This window comes from Anomaloglossus baeobatrachus, chromosome 12, assembly GCF_048569485.1.
Source record: "Anomaloglossus baeobatrachus isolate aAnoBae1 chromosome 12, aAnoBae1.hap1, whole genome shotgun sequence".
Taxonomy (NCBI): domain Eukaryota; kingdom Metazoa; phylum Chordata; class Amphibia; order Anura; family Aromobatidae; genus Anomaloglossus; species Anomaloglossus baeobatrachus.
In genome coordinates this window covers 33880640-33902742 of record NC_134364.1, presented here as the reverse complement: position 1 = coordinate 33902742, position 22103 = coordinate 33880640, and the positions used below count along the sequence as shown (strand labels likewise).

The following is a 22103-nucleotide window of genomic DNA, read 5'->3' as shown; positions in this document are numbered from 1 at the left end:
TAGATGAGAGCTTGTTTTTTGTTTGCTTTTTGTAGGTTTTTTTTGGGAGGGGGGGGGGAGGTGTAGTTTTGAATTTCATCATTTAACCATATGCTGTACTGAAAACTAGAAAAAAAAAATAATAAAATAGGGTGACTTGGGGAAACCCCCCCCCCACAATTCTGCCATTTTTTTTTAGGGTTTCCTTTTTATGAAGTTCATAGCATGGTGAAAACATCCTTGCAACATGACTTCAGGTCACTAAAATTATGGTGGAAAAAAAACCCTCAAGTTTTTTTTTCAGTTTTTAGTTGTTAATAAAATGAAAAAAAACAGAACCTTGTTCTAAAAAATAACAAAGTTAGATTTGTCACCATTTTCTGAGACCTGTAACTTTTTTTCTTTTGTTGATGGACTTATGTAAGGGCTAGTTTTCTTTTATGCATTAACCTAATGTTTTCATGGACACCAACTTAGGGTACATATGACATTTTGATCACTTTTTGTTGAATTTTGCAGGGGACGAAACGGTGACCAAAAAACACCAATTCTGTTATTTCAATATTTTTTTTCCATTTCGGTGATCACTCTATGGGCTAAATATTTGTATATATTATTTAGTTCAATGTTATTATTTGATGAAAACTATGTAACACATCCCGCACCCTTGCTGCATACAGCGGGTTCAGATCCTGAGCCCGCCCCGTAATGTGAAAGGGCATGGCTGCAGGTACGGTGGTCATCATTAAGAGGTTAAAAAGAGGCAAAGTCCTTAACCCTTAAGGAAGCAGTTCATTTTTAGTTTTGCATTTTTATTTTTTTCTCCAATCCTTCCAAGAGCCATCAGTTTTGTATTTTTCCGGCAATAAATAAGGGCTGGTAGGACGAGATGAAGTTTAGAAAGACACCTTTAACCTCACTATATTAAAGAAACAAAAAAATAATTCCAATTTAGGGGAAGTTGTGTAAAAAAATAATAATAATTTGAAATTCCTGTGCATTTACCGTATGTTTTTTTTTCACTATTGTTATTTTCATTGTACAGTAAACATTACCTGGCAACATGATTATTCAGGTTACAAGGTTTTTGAACAAATTATATATATATATATATATATATATATATATATATATATATATATATATATATATATATATATATATATATTATTTTTTTTTCCTTTCTTTTACAAAGTTCAGAATTTATATATATATATATATATATATATGTAATATACACATACACACATATATACACACACACATGCATACACACATATAATATATATATATATACATATATATACAGTTAGGTCCAGAAATATTTGGACAGTGACACAATTTTGGCGAGTTGGGCTCTGCATGCCACCACATTGGATTTGAAATGAAACCTCTACAACAGAATTCAAGTGCAGATTGTAACGTTTAATTTGAAAGTTTGAACAAAAATATCTGATAGAAATTGTAGGAATTGTCACATTTCTTTACAAACACTCCACATTTTAAGAGGTCAAAAGTAATTGGACAAATAAACCAAACCCAAACAAAATATTTTTATTTTCAATATTTTGTTGCGAATCCTTTGGAGGCAATCACTGCCTTAAGTCTGGAACCCATGGACATCACCAAAGGCTGGGTTTCCTCCTTCTTAATGCTTTGCCAGGCCTTTACAGCCGCAGCCTTCAGGTCTTGCTTGTTTGTGGGTCTTTCCGTCTTAAGTCTGGATTTGAGCAAGTGAAATGCATGCTCAATTGGGTTAAGATCTGGTGATTGACTTGGCCATTGCAGAATGTTCCACTTTTTTGCACTCATGAACTCCTGGGTAGCTTTGGCTGTATGCTTGGGGTCATTGTCCATCTGTACTATGAAGCGCCGTCCGATCAACTTTGCGGCATTTGTCTGAATCTGGGCTGAAAGTATATCCCGGTACACTTCAGAATTCATCCGGCTACTCTTGTCTGCTGTTATGTCATCAATAAACACAAGTGACCCAGTGCCATTGAAAGCCATGCATGCCCATGCCATCACGTTGCCTCCACCATGTTTTACAGAGGATGTGGTGTGCCTTGGATCATGTGCCGTTCCCTTTCTTCTCCAAACTTTTTTCTTCCCATCATTCTGGTACAGGTTGATCTTTGTCTCATCTGTCCATAGAATACTTTTCCAGAACTGAGCTGGCTTCATGAGGTGTTTTTCAGCAAATTTAACTCTGGCCTGTCTATTTTTGGAATTGATGAATGGTTTGCATCTAGATGTGAACCCTTTGTACTTACTTTCATGGAGTCTTCTCTTTACTGTTGACTTAGAGACAGATACACCTACTTCACTGAGAGTGTTCTGGACTTCAGTTGATGTTGTGAACGGGTTCTTCTTCACCAAAGAAAGTATGCGGCGATCATCCACCACTGTTGTCATCCGTGGACGCCCAGGCCTTTTTGAGTTCCCAAGCTCACCAGTCAATTCCTTTTTTCTCAGAATGTACCCGACTGTTGATTTTGCTACTCCAAGCATGTCTGCCATCTCTCTGATGGATTTTTTCTTTTTTTTCAGCCTCAGGATGTTCTGCTTCACCTCAATTGAGAGTTCCTTAGACCGCATGTTGTCTGGTCACAGCAACAGCTTCCAAATGCAAAACCACACACCTGTAATCAACCCCAGACCTTTTAACTACTTCATTGATTACAGGTTAACGAGGGAGACGCCTTCAGAGTTAATTGCAGCCCTTAGAGTCCCTTGTCCAATTACTTTTGGTCCCTTGAAAAAGAGGAGGCTATGCATTACAGAGCTATGATTCCTAAACCCTTTCTCCGATTTGGATGTGAAAACTCTCATATTGCAGCTGGGAGTGTGCACTTTCAGCTCATATTATATATATAATTGTATTTCTGAACATGTTTTTGTAAACCGCTAAAATAACAAAACTTGTGTCACTGTCCAAATATTTCTGGACCTAACTGTATATACACATATATATATATATATATATATACATATTATACTTTAGTGGCTTAAAAAAAAAAAAGAACTTTGTAAAAAAAAAGAAAAAAAAAGATAATAGTTTGTAGCAATTTTTTTGAGACGTGACTTTTTACGTTTTCTGCCGATGGATGTGTATGAGGGATTGTTTCTGGTGTGTCTAGCTGTAGCTTTTAATGGTACCACTTTGGATTACGTACAAAGCTTTTTGTGAGATGCAGAACAACATTTATTTATTTTTTATTTTTTTTATTTCATGAATGGCTTCTGTGCTTTTTGACAAAAAAAAGTTAACTCAAGGGGGGTGTTTCCAGTGTGAGACATGTAATGACTGACAGTCTGCTGTCCTGATTTACATGTCTCACACTGGTAATGTTACAAGTCTGGCTTTTCCCAAAACTTCTAGAGGGGATTGACAGGGCTCTTGTATAGCAAAAAAACTGTTGGGGGCTGTGACAGACTAGTCTCATTTATCTTCGCTTACAGTCCAGGATCTTCTCACTATATTTTCTCTACAACGTCAGAGCGTTTCAGAGCAGCACATGCCTCTACTAATACTAATACTGAATATAAACTCAATTCAACTTCGTTTCTAATTTCCATTTTCTCTAAAATTTAAGGAAATATTATGGTCAGGAAAGTCTAAGTCTCTAATTATCGGAAGTACTATGATTATAAGCTGGGGTAATCCACAAGAGTTGGATAGCGTCCACGCTCAATGTCCATTATGACTACAAGGGCACACACTGAGCACAGTTTCTTCAGTCTTCATGCCCAATACACAAAACATCTTAAGCCATTAAGTAAAAATGGTCAAAGTACATAAATAAGAAAGAGAACTATTCCCAGAAGAAAGCAACAGGTTCTATATCAGCTCCACATAGCACTGACATCCGATGCATCCACACAGGATGGAGATGGGATGGTTTTTTCTATCCACTGCAGATTACCGTACCTGCTATGTGGTTGTAATAAATATTGTCCAATTTTTCCGCTCCTAAATAAACCTTTGCTGTGGATTTTAAAATCTGCACTATGCCAATTTCAGTTTTGGATTTTTACTGCAGATTTTACTCCTTTTTCTGCACAAGGGTATACACACATGGAGTCTTTTTGAGGAGTTTTTGGAGTCTCTGCTCGAAAAACAGCACATACCTTAATGGTGAAATACACCTGTTACACATTCAGACTCTGTCAGATTCACCATGAATGTGCAGAACATTTTTTATCCCATGTAGTTGCGCCCTTATGCTACATGTATGTAGATCATTACTGTGGAAGAACCGGAGAACAGAGGAGGATCTTCACTTGGTGGTCAGGCCAACCCTGCCAAAAGAAATAGTCAGTCACCGAGCTATGAGGAGAGTTTTTTCTTGTTTTTTCTTTAACTAGTTTTCCTATTGTCAAATAAAAAAAAAAACCCAAAAAACATATTGCTGCAATGAACTGATTGTGGGAGATCTCCTGAATTGGCTGTTCTTGGGTAGAACATCATTATCACATTTTACCACGGTGTCCTGATCCGTCCGGTCCTCGGTATAGATACTGCCCATGTCTGATGGTGCAATATCTTGAAGAGGGTTATTTACGAATAGAAACTATCGGATTATTCGCAACGAATCCCAAAGTACTATTCCGGTATTGTTCACGGACATCGATCCTAATACATGTGAATGGGAACACGAGCAAATTTCTTGTTGTGATGAATACTGGAATAGTACTCGGTATTCGGTAACTATTATCTGAACACGAATAGTTACTATTAGCCCATCCGTAGTGATGTACTGTCATGAGCAGACATAAGAACCTTTTAGGCAGCAGAAACCCAAGTATGTAAGATTATGGGTAGCAGTAGATTGACCCCACGTCTAGGAAAGACTGAGTCTTCAAATTCAACTGGTTCATTCTAAAAGATATCCAAAAATGAGACCCTAAATAATTAAACAGTTACATATATTGTACCGTATGACACTTCAATAAACATTGGTATACACCAGAGTGGTCGATCATGGTGTCGTGATATAAATTTTACTCTGATACTGCGGCACACACACATAGGGAGAGACCCATCAGTCACAGATCAGGGTGGGTGAGAAGCCAATAGGGACCTTCCTCTTGGACTAGTGACGTCTCTCCTTATAGTTTCCTACTCATTTTAAAAGTATATTTTCTCTGAAATGTAGCAGCATTTATGTCCAGTATTTGTTATTTTATTTCCACTGCTCTCCTGAGTTTTCTGGGGTTATTTAGAAGTCCACAATATAGTTCCCGATATATGAGCCTTTTTTGTTTGCTAGTAATTTTTATGGTCTTAACAAGAGGGTGATGCTCACAGGTTAATATACAGACACGCCCCAGAGGATCCTGTGATTCTCTGACATGCCCCCTTAGTACAGACCATACAAATTTACCACCAAATGAAAAGGTCCATACCTCTGGAACTGTATGGGGGATTAAAAAAAAAACAAACCAACAACTGGAAAACTCAGTGGAGTTTATACCACTATCAAGTATTATGGACATCGCAACACCTTAAAGAGGAGTTGACACCATATCAAAAGTGTCCAGTATTTGTTATTTTATTCCCACTGCTCTCCTGAGTCTTCTGTTTTTTGTTTTTGTTTTTTTTTTTGAAGTCCACCATATGGTTCCCGATATATGAGCCTTTTTTTTGTTTGCTAGTCATTTTTATGGCCTTAACAAGAGGGTGGTGCTCACAGGATAATATACAGACACGCCCCAGAGGATCCTGTGATTCTCTGACATGCCCCCTTAGTACAGACCATACAAATTTACTACCAAATGAAAAGGTCCATACCTCTGGAACTGTATGGGGGATTTAATAAAAACCCCAACAACTGGAAAGCTCAGTGGAGCAGTGGGTAATAATATTAGCAAGTACGGGCCACTTTTAACCAGGTGACAGATCCTCTTTCAGTGATCCTACTAACCTGACCAAGTGGCTGTAGGCTTACGATGAACCTGGGTCTGAACCCTTGTAAACTTGCCTAATGGTCAGCTAACAATTTATAAGAACTATATATTAGGATATTTATTATTGCACATTTTGCAACAAAACAAAAAAACAACATCTGCCTTTCATGACTGCAATGCATTTGTGTTTCATAGTTTTTTAGTTTATAAGGTTGAAAGTATACAGAAGTCCATCAAGCTCAACCTATAGTCTAACATGTTGATGCAGTGGAAGGAAAAAAAACCAAGAGACAAATGGTAAAAGCCCCATATTGGGGGAAAAACTCCATCCAGACTCTACAGACAACAAGCAGACTATTTCCCTGGATCAATGTCCCAGGGTTTTAGACACTTTCTCCACCTTCTCTGAATAAGAGTATGGGGCTGACTGGAACATGGTGTATTTGAAGGGATGCTATCTAAACATCACAAAGTACACTAAAAAAGAACCAACATTTTTGCACAAATCTCTGCACAAAGTATGCTGAATAGCAGGTGGTGAAAACTTTGACTAACCAGTATTGGTAAATCTGAACCCAGTGAGTTCCTCTGACATTAAAGAGGTTGATGAACTATCAATGTAGTGACCAATGTCAGATCGACTGGGATCCGGTACTCCCGCCAAGCAACTGTTCTCGGAGCTAGCGGCGGTAGCAGAAGGCCAGAAATACTCAGTTAACTGAAAATGGCAACGGCTGGGTACTGCCTATTGACTCGAATTGGAGGTGGATGTGCAGTATCCGGCAGCGGTGGCTAGCACTTGACGGGGCACCTCCGGAACGGAGCATTTCCGGACGTCTGCTGTCGGTACCAAGAACAGTTAAATTGTGGGAGTGTGGGGTGTTAGATCCCAGCCGACCAGACATTGATGACCTATGCTAAGGATATGTCATCAATGTAAAAGTAGTGGACAACCCCTTTAATACAATGGAGCAGAACGAACCTAGTTTAATGGGCGTCACTGACACAACGGCTCTTCACTACACAGGTGACCAAAAGTGAAAAAGTAATCATACATGGAAGGAAAAAAAAGAGACTATTAAAGCTAAACTGGGCAACCATAGAAAAGGTGTTCACCTTGGAAGCCGGATCAAAGGTCTTCTGCGCAGTTACAATATCCGTACAGGTCTGTTTGCTCTCTCTCAGCAGATGAAGCTCCTTTTCCAGATGTTTGCACTGAGGAGGGGGGATAATAGAATATCATGAAATGAAACATTTTAGACACTTCTAAATACATCTTTCAAGAAAAAATACTTTCTTCTGACTTATTGGCAACCAGTGAAAAGGGGCTTTTAGGCGCGCTGGCGAAAGGAATTTACGATATTATGTGTTATGAAGGGAGATAGGAAAAAGAGACAGCAGCATGGGATGGACAGAAACGTTCTATGGAAACTATTTATACCTACAGCGGCTGAAGCTATGGCTGTCACTCATGTCTGATGAACTAATTAGATATTCCGACTGCCCGTAGATGTAGGGAGGGATGTGTTTATTTGTCAATTATGGTCTTGAAATATTTCCACTTACATTTTTAGAAGTACATCAATAAACAAACATTCAAAGAAACTATACAACATTCACCAAAACAAGGATACAACATGTCTAGTAATAAAAAAAAACATTTACTAATATTATGCAGCACAAACAGATTCTGAAGCTCTGTAGATCGTCTACTAACTTCCACCGAGCCTGTACCGGATGTGTGTCTTTAATATTAGACAATGATGTCTATGGTGGCACGTGACCATTCAAAATACGTCTAATCCAGACTTTTCCAAGGGAAAATTGTAGCTCTAGAAGGATCTGGCAGCCACTGAATCTTCTCCTTATGATAATTAAGATGTATTTGGAAGATCCAAGTTTCAAGGGTGTAAGTAAACTAGTGGTAGCCATTGCCAAAGAGCCTCTAAGGCCTCCATACACATTAAACTAAAGTCAAACTCAACAAAATCGGCACGCTCAGCCAATGTTTATAAGGGCCTACCGATTCCCCTTTGGCAAATACTGATGGTGGAGATAAGGATCCAGCATGCCAAACTTCGGATGGCCCATCCTTTTGTTCTCAGCAAAATTAGTTGCTGTCGAAGAAGTAAGACATTGGCTCTCTCGTAGAGAAGCTTTGGATGGCCCATCCTCTGGTTCTCAGCAAAATAAGTTGCTCCCGAAAAAGTAAGACATTGGTTCTCTTGCAGAGAAGCTTCGGAAGGCCCATCAAAATAAGTTGATCCTGAAGAAGTAAGACATTGGCTCTTTTGTAGAGAAGCTTCGGATGGCCCATCCTTTGATTATTAGCAAAATAAGTTGCTCCCGAAGAAGTAAGACATTGTCTCTCTTGTAGAGAAGCTTTGGATGGCCCATCCTTTGGTTCTCAGCAAAATAAGTTGCTCCCGAACAAGTAAGACATTGACTCTCTTGCAGAGAAGATTCAAATGGCCTATCCTTTGGTTCTCAACAAAATAAGTTGGTCCCGAAGAAGTAAGACATTGGCTCTCTTGCAGAGAAGCTACGAATGGCCTATCCTTTGGTTCTCAATAAAATAAGTTGCTCACTAAGAGGTAAGACATTGTGTCCCTTGTAGAGAAGCTTCGGATGCCCATAATTCGATTCTCAGCAATATAAGTTGCTGTCGAAGAAGTAAGACATTGGCTCTCTTGTAGAGAAGACTTGAGCACTTGACAGTGGACGTAGGAGTTGGGGGTGAGGACTCCAAGCAGCCTGATCAGCCCAACCACTGTTCATCCAACGGCTATCTACTGTGCATGGTTCTCCTTAGAAAAGGCTGAAGACTGGAGGATTTCCTTCTCAAGAAGGAGTTAATTGTTGGCAAATAAGCTAGTAGGAATAGGTCAAGGGTACCTACTACCTTAAGGCTGGGGTTAAAGAGTGACTTTGGCTAAAGATTGCAGTATCACACTACTACATTGTAGCATAATGCAGTGAATGGTGTCACAAAATACCATGACAAGCAAGTTACAACAAAAAATCCATTTGGTTCCGACTATTTGCAAATTGATTGTTGCGGTACCTTGCAGACCATAATACAATCCCATTCGCTTGCATTATGGGGCGGTGTAGCAGCAGCGCAACTTGTGTCAAGGCCAAAGTGTAGGTAGGGACAGTCTAATGGAGGCAAACCTTGATCTTTCCTAGAGACCTAATCTCTACTATGTATAGCACTATGTAAGTTTTCAGAATCTGGGGATAAGCGGGATATACTTCAATTTGAAGCCAGATTAACCATTTATATATTAACCAGACACCCATTATACAATATACATTAGAATTTCATAGGTGGCCATGTTTTTGGTATGTAAGAAAAAAACAAAACACTGACGATAACCAAAGTCAAAAGTCATGCAAATCCTTATAAAGAGCCCTGTGCTACACATAATCGGGTTCACCCATTATTCCTGGTTTCTTTAATTATTTAATTGTCAAGTGATAGGAGCTGGTAATGTCTTGTTTTGCAAACTGGTTACTGACAAAGATTTATCTGTGCCCCTAATTTCTTAGAGGTAAGGGGGGCACCCAGGTGCGTAACAACACTACAATAGGTGGAGGGGATGCAATCGTACCAGGGCGAGCTTGGGGGACCCAAAAAATTCCTTTGGTACTATATGAAAAGACCAATGCTATTCAAGATTTTTAATAGTTGAATCTTTTACATTGGGGCCCATAAACGTCAAGTTACGCCACAAGGGGGCCACCTCTATCTCCAAAGCAGGTGGAGTTGTGCATTATGATGAGCTAGTATACTACAAAAAGCCAAAAATATATTGCTCTTGCCCAGGGGGCCTCTTCTGTCTGTGACTGCTTCTGGTTTTAACAATTCAGCAACTTATAATATGAAGTAATTATATTAAAAAAAGAGAGAAAATGGAGCTCACCAACTTGTATAATATTACATATTAAGTGTATATACTATATAATATAAAGTGTGGCATGGTCATTTTCTTTTCTTTTGGGATATTAGGACGATCAGGTGGTTGGTTTGGAAATTAAGTGTCTTAAAGGGAATCTGTCAGCAGGTTTTTGCTTTGTAAGCTGAAGCCAGCATGCTGCAAGGGTTAACACAGATAGTTCAGGCATGCCAGTTTTATCACAGTCCAATCTTTTGTTAATTTGCTATGTTTGTTTAAGCAGCAGGACCCATATCATTACTGGACTAGAAACTCACAGTCCAACATGCCCCTTCTGTGATTGACAGCTCGTTGTCAATGTACAATCCCTATAGAGTCTGGTGTGGGTGGGGGCAGCTTTCTCAGCTCAGCTACATGACTAAATCTAAAAATTCAGATTGTGTCAGAATGACTAAAGCCAGTAATCTAAGTGATACACTGTTGGATTCAGAATCTCTTTGTCTACATTATGCTGTTCTCAGATAAGGTAGCAAAGACCTGCTGACAGATTCCCTTTAATGGTCTTGTTGGTTTTGTACTTTGCTGCAATAAATAAAAAGTAAAAAATATTGTTAAGATTTCAGATCTAGTTTAGACCCATCAGTCGTCTAAATGATACGTGTAAAGCGGGCTTTACATGCAACGACATCGCTAACGAGATGTCGTTGGGGGTCACGGAATTCATGATGCACATCCGGCCTCGTTAGCGACGACATTGCGTGTGAAACACATGAACGACCACTAACGATCAAAATTACTCACCTAATCGTTGATCGTTGACACGTCGTTCTAATCCCAATTATCGTTGCTGTTGCTGGACGCAGGTTGTTCGTCATTCCTGAGGCAGCACACATCGCTATGCGTGACACCGCAGGACCGAGGAACATCACCGTACCTGCGGACGCCTGCAATGTTGAAGGAAGAAGGTGGGCGGGATGTTCTGCCCGCTCATCTCTGCCCCTCCGCTTCTATTGGGCGGCCGCTTAGTGATGCCGCTGTGACGCTGAACGAACCACCCCCTTAAAGGACAGATTGTTCACCGACGTCGCTGTGGCCGCCGAAGAGGTAATTGCGTGTGACGCTGCTGTAGCGAACAATATCGCTGACGTGGGCGGGTGCTATCTCTAGCGATGTCGTAGCGTGTAGAGCCCGCTTTAGAGCCGTCCTAAAATTCGTTACAGAATTTATCCTTTTCGCTTTTGTTGATATTTATTTTGAAAACCATTCTGAATATGAGTTTTTGCATAGTCGGACATGTGCTACATCAGTAGACCGGTGAGGCCCCTACAAGCTGGCTATAGTCTCGGCACAGTCGGTGGTCAGTAAGCCAGAAGCACAGAGGATTCCCAGCACACGCAGTGCTGGAAGTATATACACGTAACAGAGAAGCTCAGAGCCGGACACAGACTGAGGATTGAGGAGTCGCACAGTGCACACAAGGAGCATTGGATAAGTTCTCCTATTAACATCCTAGTTAGGCTTCAGCGAGCAGAGCATCTGGGCTCCTTCCTATAAGCATTGCCAGACTTTGCTTTTCTTAACTAAAATAACCAAACTTCCTCGGCCACAGACATTCGGCTTCTTTCATCCTTAAGTTAGCCGTACACTAGACACTGAGCTGCTTATGTTCAGCCATGCCAAAGATCCCGCTGTCACTGGTTCGCAGTCAGCTCCAACGCAAACACTCCTTTTTCTTAAGGACATGTGTTTTCATTGGTCGCCGTCCTCCTGTCCTTCTGCCCACAACCACATGTCAGGCGCAGGGCTTCCTTCTTAAAACAGGTTGATAAAAATAGTTATTGAAACCGGTAGAGAAGCTAAGTGTTAGCGTAGAAAGGGAAAGTTTTTCCCTCTGTGGGCCCATAAAGGCAGGTTCATTTCCTTGTTCTATACGGCAAAGGAAAAACAAGCACAATTCACTCTGTAACACAATGCCGTTTTCCACTTCCATCCCTTTAATCCCCCCAAATCGCAAGACCATTGGTACATTGGTAGAACACAATGGAAAATTGAAAAGTCGCACCCAACAGAATGGCTATATCCAAACATTTATATACCTCTATGGAATACTGCTGCCCTTGAGAGATCCCAGTGATGGTGCCAAGACGGGAAATATTTGAACAAAAATGGCATCTCGGGATGTACTCGTTATTTTTTTTATGAAAAAATAATATTTGTAAGACGTTGAGTTTACCGTTCAATGCTCGGCTCAGTAAACAAACATCTGTATAAAAGTTCTGGGGGACAACGTACCACGGTGTTGTAGGGTCAAATTTTATGATATTTTGGTTGATTGAGTAAATAATGTGTATATACTCTATATAAACTGTCACTGTCGTTTTAACAAACTTTGATAAATCAACAAATATAGGAAACTTCTCCTAAAATAAGACCTACCCTGAAAATAAGCCCTTGTAGGATTTTTTGGGCATTTTGAAGTATGCTTAAAATATAAGCCTTAGTCCAAAAATAAGCCCAAGAATACAGCAGGACCCTTCATCAAAGAAAGCAGACATCTCCAAAAGAAAACACACATCCAAAAGACCAGGGGAACCTTACAGTGATGAAGATCTGTATGTGAGAGCCCATTCACTTCCTAACTAATTATTTGGGGTCTGGTAAGTGTGATTCTTTTACCGGATGTCTGCTTTCTTTTGGGGGTAAACTTAGAAGTACATAGAGACATAGAGAATAATACATTTAAGCAGGTAATTTAAACCATTGGAAATTTGGTATGTACGCACCACTATAGTGTGGGTTCTGCACCATGACAATAACAGATCGGATAAGAAAATGTGCTTCTGAACCAGTAATAGGAGTAACACAAAATGTGGATGTTCCAGAATGTGATGATAGGATTAGATTTGAAAAATGTTGATTGTTTGTGCAAGAATAAATGTGGATTGTTGTTCATGGGAAAATATATATACAGTCATATGAAAACGTTTGGGCACCCCTATTAATGTTAACCTTTTTTCTTTATAACAATTTGGTTTTTGCAACAGCTATTTCTGTTTCATATATCTAATAACTGATGGACTGAGTAATATTTCTGGATTGAAATGAGGCTTATTGTACTAACAGAAAATGTGCAATCCGCATTTAAACAAAATTTAACAGGTGCATAAGTATGGGCACCCTTATCAATTTCTTGATTTGAACTCTCCTAACTACTTTTTACTGACTTACTAAAGCACTAAATTGGTTTTGTAACCTCATTGAGCTTTGAACTTCATAGGCAGGTGTATCCAATCATGAGAAAAGGTATTTAAGGTGGCCACTTGCAAGTTGTTCTCCTATTTGAATCTCCTATGAAGAGTGGCATCATGGGCTCCTCAAAACAACTCTCAAATGATCTGAAAACAAAGATTATTCAACATAGTTGTTCAGGGGAAGGATACAAAAAGTTGTCTCAGAGATTTAAACTGTCAGTTTCCACTGTGAGGAACATAGTAAGGAAATGGAAGAACACAGGTACAGTTCTTGTTAAGCCCAGAAGTGGCAGGCCAAGAATAGCACTTGCTACCCACAGTAAAATTTGGTGGAGGTTCCATCATGCTTTGGGGCTGTATGGCCAATACTGGCACCGGGAATCTTGTTAAAGTTGAGGGTCGCATGGATTCAACTCAGTATCAGCAGATTCTTGACAATAATGTGCAAGAATCAGTGACGAAGTTACGCAGGGGATGGATATTTCAGCAAGACAATGATCCAAAACACCGCTCCTAATCTACTCAGGCATTCATGCAGAGGAACAATTACAATGTTCTGGAATGGCCATCCCAGTCCCCAGACCTGAATATCATTCAAAATCTGTGGGATGATGTGAAGCGGCTGTCCATGCTCGGCGACCATCAAACTTAACTGAACTGGAATTGTTTTGTAAACAGGAATGGTCAAATCTACCTTCATCCAGGATCCAGGAACTCATTAAAAGCTACAGGAAGCGATTAGAGGCTGTTATTTTTGCAAACGGAGGATCTACAAAATATTGTCACTTTTATGTTGAGGTGCCCATACTTTTGCACCGGTCAAATTTAGTTTAAATGCAGATTGCCCATTTTCTATTCGTACAATAAACCTCATTTCAATCCAGAAATATTACTGAGTCCATCAGTTATTAGATATATGAAACTGAAATAGCAGTTGCAAAAAAACAAATTGTTATATAGAAAAAAGGTTAACATTAATAGGGGTGCCCAAACGTTTTCATATGACTGTATATATATATTGATTGTTGACTCAAATTATATATATATATATATGTATATATATTATATATATATACACATATACAGTGTATATATATGTTGTTGGAAGCGGTGTAGGCTGCAGTCCTGGTGTCTGGCTGCAGCTGTGAAGTTGGACTTTATTCTTTGTTGTTTCCCCGTCTGTCATACCATCCCTTCATGTTGTTTTAGTGCAGTGATCCTCACCTGTCAGCTCACTAGCCAGGGGTGTCACAGGGCTTCAGGTATCCTGCTTGGCGACAGGTGCGGAACCTGTATACGGCTTTCTAGGAGTGCAGGGTGCTGTTGCCGGTGGTGACCCATCTGCCCCCTGCCTAGAACCAGGGCTCACCATTGTTAAAGTGTCCCTCATGTACCCCCTGTTGTGATGAATCCCTTGTTTGTTGTGTGTCCCACCATGCAACAGCCCCTCCCCAAGTCCTGCGTGACATGTTTTGCTGAATAATGGTCTCCATGCTGCTGCATCTGTCTGTGTAGTGCAGAAAAAAAGATGAGAAGGAATGCCACTTTCTCTGTATGTACTATGTTTTGGACATATAACAGGAGATAGTGTCCACCCACTAGCTCAGAAGCAACTGAAAATGAGAGATGGAGCCTGAAGAAGTGACAACTAGCAAAAATTGCAGGACACAAGTCATATAGTGCCAGAAATAGTGATATTGCTCAATCACACACAACACCTTATTCTAAAATGTTGCACACATACACTTTAAGGCTATGTGCGCACGTTGCGTAATTACATGCAGTTACGCTGCGCTCTGCAGCGCAGCGTAACTGCATGCATCCTGCATCCCCTGCATAATCTATGAAGATTATGCAGGGGTCGTGCGCACGTGGCGTCTTAGAGCACAGCGCTTCGGCTGCTGCCCGAAGCGCGCGTTCTAAGAAGTGACATGTCACTTCTTTCCTGTGCTTTGCCTGCAGCCCCCGCTCTGTCTATGGGAGGAGCTGCAGGCAGAGCGCATGGAATCGGCTTTTTATTTTTTTCATTACGGACTCTTTCTGCAGCGATTTAAAGCGCACGTGTGCTCTTTAAATCGCTGCAGAAATTTCTGCACTGACAGTACGCAACGTGCGCACATAGCCTAATACTAAAACAGCTTTCAAAAGGTTATAAAATATTGCTTAGTCAGGCAATGGAAGGGTTATGCTTTGAAAATCTATGGAGATATCCTTAAAGTGGTCATCGTTAAGCATTTTGGCACTATGTTGCCTATTTGATGCTATATACGAACGCTAAAAATAAAATTTAATTGCCGCCTGTGCTTTTACCCTGTGCCACCACGGACAGTATCTTTGAAGAAATGATTGTGACACTGTCACATTTTCTAGTAATTAATGAGCTTGATTACTGGTAGGATAATCTTAGGTGTAAAAGACCCCGAATATTGTGATTTGTAATTGTACAATGGTGGAACCCCTGGAATAAGTTTTACCATCATGATATACCCCAATACCTGCACCATGTACTTAGAACCTTGGACTGATCGCTCTCTTTCTGCTCTACCTTGCCATAATTAACCTATTCTTTCCATAAAAATGTGACTTTTTTTGTTTTTTTTCCCAGTTTGGAAACATAGCAAGGCGAAAACATACCATTGATGGATCTTAATTTTTACAGCAAATTTACCATGATGACTTTGAAAGGATAGGTGTCACACACGGAGTAGAATATGTCTGGATATAACGCGTGACACACGTGATCAGACCAACGGACGTCTGATGCACTACCAAAAACCACCACAAAAAAGGGGAAAACACCAGAGTCACAATTCAACGGAGGTCCCTGCCGCTAGGGAGAGGGGGCACCTCCTGCACTCACCTCAAGCTGACTCCTGAGCTCCCTAGCATTCCTATGCAGGTTCTTTCAACCTGTCGGTGAGCAGGATACCTGGGTCCCTCAGCTGGCCCTAAACTTACCCTGTCTAGTGAGTAGGCCGATGACTACACTAGACTTGCCACTCAACTAATAAATACGGAGGGAAAGGAAAGACAGACGGGGAATAAACAGAAGGATACAAAACACCAAACTTCACCGTAGCAGATGGGCTCTATAGTAGCAGGTGGATGGGCACAGGAGAAAACCTCAGCAGTTCCTTCCACCAAGCTGGAAAAAGTAAAAATGATTCTAACAGCAACAATAACTGCTGGGAAAGCTCCAGTATTTAACCTAAATGGGCGAGGAAAGGAAACCTCGTTTAAATGAGGAGTCAAGATGGAGATGGGAGGCTCCAGTCTTAAGGCTGTCACTGGTCTCTAAACAAAAGGGAGACGACTGTGACAGTAGGTTACAAGTGTCCAAGTGTGATGCATAGGGCCACCTTCACATGGCAGTATGCTGGTTGATATTTTGCATCAGTAAATTACTATAAAAAGGTGTAAGTTTTAGCATTATACTTTTTCTTAATTTTTGACTTACAAATGCTAATGCTAATTACAGACAAGAATACCGCATGTGAAAGTGGATCTATTGTTACATCACCACTGGAGTCCGCTCCAGTGACTTCTGCTCCGATCGCCAGGCGACGCCGTGTTCCTGCCGTGGATGGTGCTGGTGATGGGAGAGGAATCGATGCCAGCGGCACCGGTGGGCACAGGCTCCGATCATCCACTGGGCTGGGTTATCTTGGGATCTGCAGTACCGCTGGCTGACTGTGGGTGGCGTGTGTCTTCCAGCTGAAGTTGCCAGCATTCACCTGCAGCCAATGGGAGGACACCACACCCTTCTTATTTCCCCTCCTGTCACATGACCACTGCCAGAGATAGTTCTGTACTCCTGACTCATGTGCGGTTTGCATTTTGATTCCTGTGTGCTGACTTTTGCTAGTGTTCTGACTACCCTTCTGCCTGCTGTTTTTGTACCTCGCTGCCCGATCCGGTTTTGACCTCGGCTTGTTTCTGATTACGTCCTTGCCTGCCGATTCTGTCCCTGTTCTGCTATTCCTGGTTTGACCCTGCCTGACGACTACTCTCATCGGGCTGCAGCCTTCCACAGGTAGTGATCTCCAGGGCCCTGTGTAATTCCAAATCCCTGTATAGGGGTTAAAGGGTTTCAGGGTTTTGGGGGTCCTGCTTAGTGAGGGGCTTCCCTCTATCCTGTCCATTACATCCCACCTGAGTTTGTTGATCCAGGCAGGCGTTACACCTATGTGCATTTCTTACAAGCGTTATTTTTGACCCAAACAATTACTGACTTATTAAACAAGTAAAATTAAAAAAAATGAATGAAATTCTCTATGTGAGCACAGCTATACATGAATACAAAGAAATTCAAGGGAACCTGTCAAGTGGAAAAATTCTATTAACCTGCAGATATGGGGTTAATCTACAGGTTAGTAGCATTATAAACCTGTTTGTTGACTGCAGATTAAACCCCGCTGTCAGGAGGAAATTAAATGTAATCCTCCCAGCAGCGTTTGGGTTTCAGTCAAGGAGGCGGCACCAACACGGGTTCAGTCACCACTCTGTGTATGGAGAGCGGCAACTGTAACTCCATTAATGCAGAGCAGCTGTCAGTCAGTGAGGGGCGCGGTTACAGCTGCCGCTCTCCATTTACAGAGCGATGACTGAACCCGCACCGGCGCTGCCCCCGTTACTGAATCCGGAACACTGCCGGTAGGATTAAAAGTCCTTTTCTTCCCGGCAGAGGGGAGTAATGTGCAGTCACTGAGCAGGTTTTGAATGCTATTAACCTGCAGATTAACCCCATATCTGCAGGTTAATATCATTTTTTCCATGTGACAGGTTCCCTTTAAACCAGAATGAATGTGAATGGATTTCACAATACAAATTGCATAAAATACTAAAGGAGTTGTCTAGTACTTTTATGTTGGTGGCCTATCCTTAGGATAAATCATCAATGGCAGATTGGTGGGAGTGCAACAGCCGGAACGTCTGCCGAACTGCTGTTTCCGGAACCAGCCGGATGTGATCAGCTGCGCGAATTGTATAGTAGCTGTGGCCGGGTGCTGCACATTTACCCCTATTCGAATGCCAAGGAATGGATCTGCTGTACCCCACTGAGGACACAATATAGCCGACACAGTTGTACAATTCTGCTCTGCAACTAGTCATATCTTAAGGATAGGTCACAATATAAAAATACAGGAATACCCCCTAAACCTGATGAGGTTGGTGTATTTACTTTGCAAATCCATGTCAGAATAGTTATATAATCTTATCTGAAAGTTTTAATCACTGGACATAAAAATGAGCATTTTGTGCTTCCAGCGGTGTGCAGTTTATATTGTGAAATATGGTGACACGTCCACTTTTCAGTTTAATGGTCAGCGCCACAGATGCTTTAAAAACTTTAATGCTATTAATAGATTTCTTTTTATCTCTCTATTCTTTTATTTTTTTGTTTGCTAGTCATTAGCCAACAGTTTATATGTTTTTATGTATTTATGTTTGTTTTATCCAACAATTCATTGTGAATTTACAAGATAAATATACACAAGAGAAGTCAATAACAGTCGAGCATGGTGGAGAAGCCGTCATTCAGGGTAAACGAGTACATGACAATCTCCATGCCCGCAGAGCTTATCGTTACAATAGAAAAGGACAGGGTATATTGAACTTCACACTTCAGATATTATCAGCTTAGGGTACTTTCACACTTGCGTTGGTTTTTTTTCGGCGCAATCCGCTGTCTTGGGAAACAACGGAATCAGTTAACGGATTCCGTTGTTTCCCATAGACTTGCATTGATGACGGATTGTGCCAAAAGTACCTGCATTGCTTCCGTTGGCCGATGCTCCGTTGCTTCCGCCAAGCGGAAGCAACGCAGAATGTAGCGTTAAATGCTTGTGTCAAAATGACGCCAACCAACGGATTCCGTTGGTTCCGTTAAAATTTATAATGGTTCCCTATGGTAGCGGATTCCGTTGCTAAGTGCTTAACAACGGAATCCGCTGCTGGATTCCGCTAATTTATACTGAGCATGCCCAGAATAGAAAAAAATGAAAAAAGAAATAAAACAGAGCTGACGGATTCCGTTAGACGGACGCCTAACGGACGCCAAACGGAAGCAACGGTCCGTTATTTCACAGGAATCAGCTAACGGATTCCTGTGAAATAACGGACCAGTTGCATCGGTTGACACCACAAAAATAACGGATGCGTCAAAACGACGCAGCAACGGACTCAGCGGATTCAACCCAACGCAAGTGTGAAACTAGCCTTAAATGTAGAATGAGAACAAAGAATCAGTATTTACTAATTTACTGATTATCCATATTATGCGAATACATTCTGCAGTGCTGGACATAACTCATTCCGATATGTGTCGTCCATGGGACGGGCTAGAATCCAATTCCCCCATCTTAAGGAACGGTACAATTTCTTAAAAAAGGTACAAATCTTAGTGCTCCTGATGTATTTCCCTACTCCATGTCCCTTCTCTTGGTGTTAAGGGGGTGTTACATGCAGCGATATCGCTGGTGAAAGCACCCGCCCCATCGTTTGTGCATCACGGTCAAATCGCTGCCCGTGGCGCACAAAATCGTTAGGAGACGTCACACGGACTTACCTGCCTAGCGACGTCGCTCTTGCCGGTGAAGCGCCTCATTTCTAAGAGGGCGGTTCGTGCGGCGTCACAGCGGCGTCACTAAGCGACCGCCCAATAGAAGCTGATGGGCCGAGATGAGCGGCTGTAACATCCCGCCCACCTCCTTCCTTCCTCATTGCCGGCGGCCGCAGGTAAGCTGAAGCTCGTCGTTCCCGAGGTGTCACACGTAGCGATGTGTGCTGCCTCGGGAACGACGAACAACCTGCGACCTCTACAATCAACATTTTTTTGAAAAGGAACGACGTGTCAACGATGGACAATAAGGTGAGAATTTTCCATTGATAACAATCGTTCCTTGCTATCACACGCAACGACGTCGCCAACAATGCCGGATGTGCGTCACGGAATCCGTGGCCCCGGTGGTATATATCGTTAGATACGTCGTTGCGTGTAACGGGGTCTTAACAGATAACAGAAGGCAGAGGGAGAAGATTACACATAGATCTACAGTAGAGAGAAGAGAGAGTATCTAAAGTTTAATGGAAAGCACAGAAAACAAGCTGGACATGCAGAGCAGAAGCTATGCTGATACATAAAAGCACCCAGGATACACAAAGGCCTTACATCCAGCCTGTATTACAGGAAGGGGCACTCTAACAAGAGACAAATCTGACACTTTATTCAGGCTGCAAGCTGCATATAATGGAGTTTGAAAAAGGAATGAAGATTGCTTCCTGAAACTTAGTGCAATTTTATCAAAAACAAAAAATGAGCCAGAGCATAAGTTGGTATACATACAAAGTGTAGGACCATGTTCACACTGTGGCCATCTAGCAGAAAAAAATGCAAGATTGAAATAAAATGAGCATATACCCAGCAGTAAGTAAAAAGTAATAGTACATATACATAACATTGGGTTACTTAGTCAACACTCTCTTTGATCAAAAAAGCGTAAAAGCCATTCCACCGGGACAAGGTGTCAATCAATCGGGACAGTCCTATCCTACAGTATTAAAACCTCACCTTGTGTCAGACGACCTCATTGGTGAAAGTTCTCAAAAATCGTTTAAAAGGCTTTCCACTACTAATGTGACCCCCTTTCATTTGTCCTAACTCTTCCTAACTAACACTTTCCTAATATATTTCTAGCTACCCTGCTCCTGTAGGCAGATATCTCTGCGGCGCGTATATTCCTATGTTGATTGCTTTAGCTTTGATCCTTGCGGTCTCCAGACTGGTATTGTATAAGTTGAGCACGGCACGTCACTAATGGGGGTGAGGTTGCCTCTGTGAGTGACAGCAGTCTGGGCACGCATGCGCGGATCACACTTAACTCTCCTCTCAGTCTGCTTTACAGTGTGGTGCATTCATGTGAGAAGAACTGTAATGTGCCGATCATTAGATAGTATATCACATTGCATGATCTGCATATTGCAGAGCTGGTCACATAAAAGAACCACACTCCAAACAGGCTGAGAGGAGAGTGACGTGTGATTTGGGCATGTGCATCCAGGCTGCTGTCACTCACAGAGAGGCAGCCCCACTCCTACCAGTGACATGCCATGCTCAGTTTGTCTGATTCCGGTCTCCAGAAGGATCAAAGCAAAGCATCAACATACGAATATCTACGCCATCAGCTTAAAAGAGCAGGGTAGGTAACAGAAGTATATTAGGAAAGTGTTAGTTAGGAATAGTTAGGACAAATGAAAGGTGGTCACATTAGTAGTAGAAAACTCCTTTAAGGCCTCATACACATAAAATGAGACTTGGTCAAAGAACAGTCATTTAAATGATGGCAATGTGTTTGGGGCCATCCTCAGACAGATTATATTGGCCAATATTGGATTTTTGCATGATTACAAACAATGTTTCATCAAATCAACTAACAACTGTTTGTTATGGTCGACATCGGCCCTATCTACAGTATCATACAAAATTAATCTAATTAGCTGTAGACACCATTAGACACATCTATACATAATGCCTAACTCCATATGTTGAGCGTTCCTACTGGCAACGGAACTTTTCTGATAATCCTTTAATGCATATCAATAGGTTTCTCTTGTTTATCTGTATGTATCAAATGTACAATAAACTCCGATGTCAGAATTTAAATATTATACAGCGATGACCATCAACACATGGGGAAGGGGATGTTTTTCATCTTGTATTGGAGGAGCATGAAGAGGAAATTGCATGGAGTCGGCCATGGACGGGCATCCACATGTGGTAAGGAAAAGTGATGGACCTCAGTGTTTGTGGTAAGTGGGGGCTGTGGCTGCAACTATGGAGGCTTATTCTAGCTTATAATGAGTATCTCACTCTGGATGAGGTCTGGTAATGAGGGCACTACACAAACAAATACGGGCCATTTTGGCTTTTAGAAGCACCCTATAGATGCAACAGTCGGCTGACATTGACAGGAATTATTTATAGTATGGGGAGCACTGTGATAATTGTGGCTGGCAATGATGAACGGTATTGACACTGTATTGGGGGGCAAATTCTGATGGACTG

At 41.4% G+C, this 22103-nt stretch overlaps 1 protein-coding gene across 1 annotated transcript in view; it reads right to left on the bottom strand.

The window, feature by feature from the left end:
• Positions 1–22103, bottom strand: part of MIPOL1 (mirror-image polydactyly 1) — a 416191-nt gene that overhangs the window by 102629 nt on the left and 291459 nt on the right. The window contains exon 10 of the mRNA XM_075331008.1: positions 7006–7104. Within this exon, the coding sequence (XP_075187123.1) occupies positions 7006–7104 (99 nt within the window). The remainder of the gene's footprint in view (positions 1–7005; positions 7105–22103) is intronic.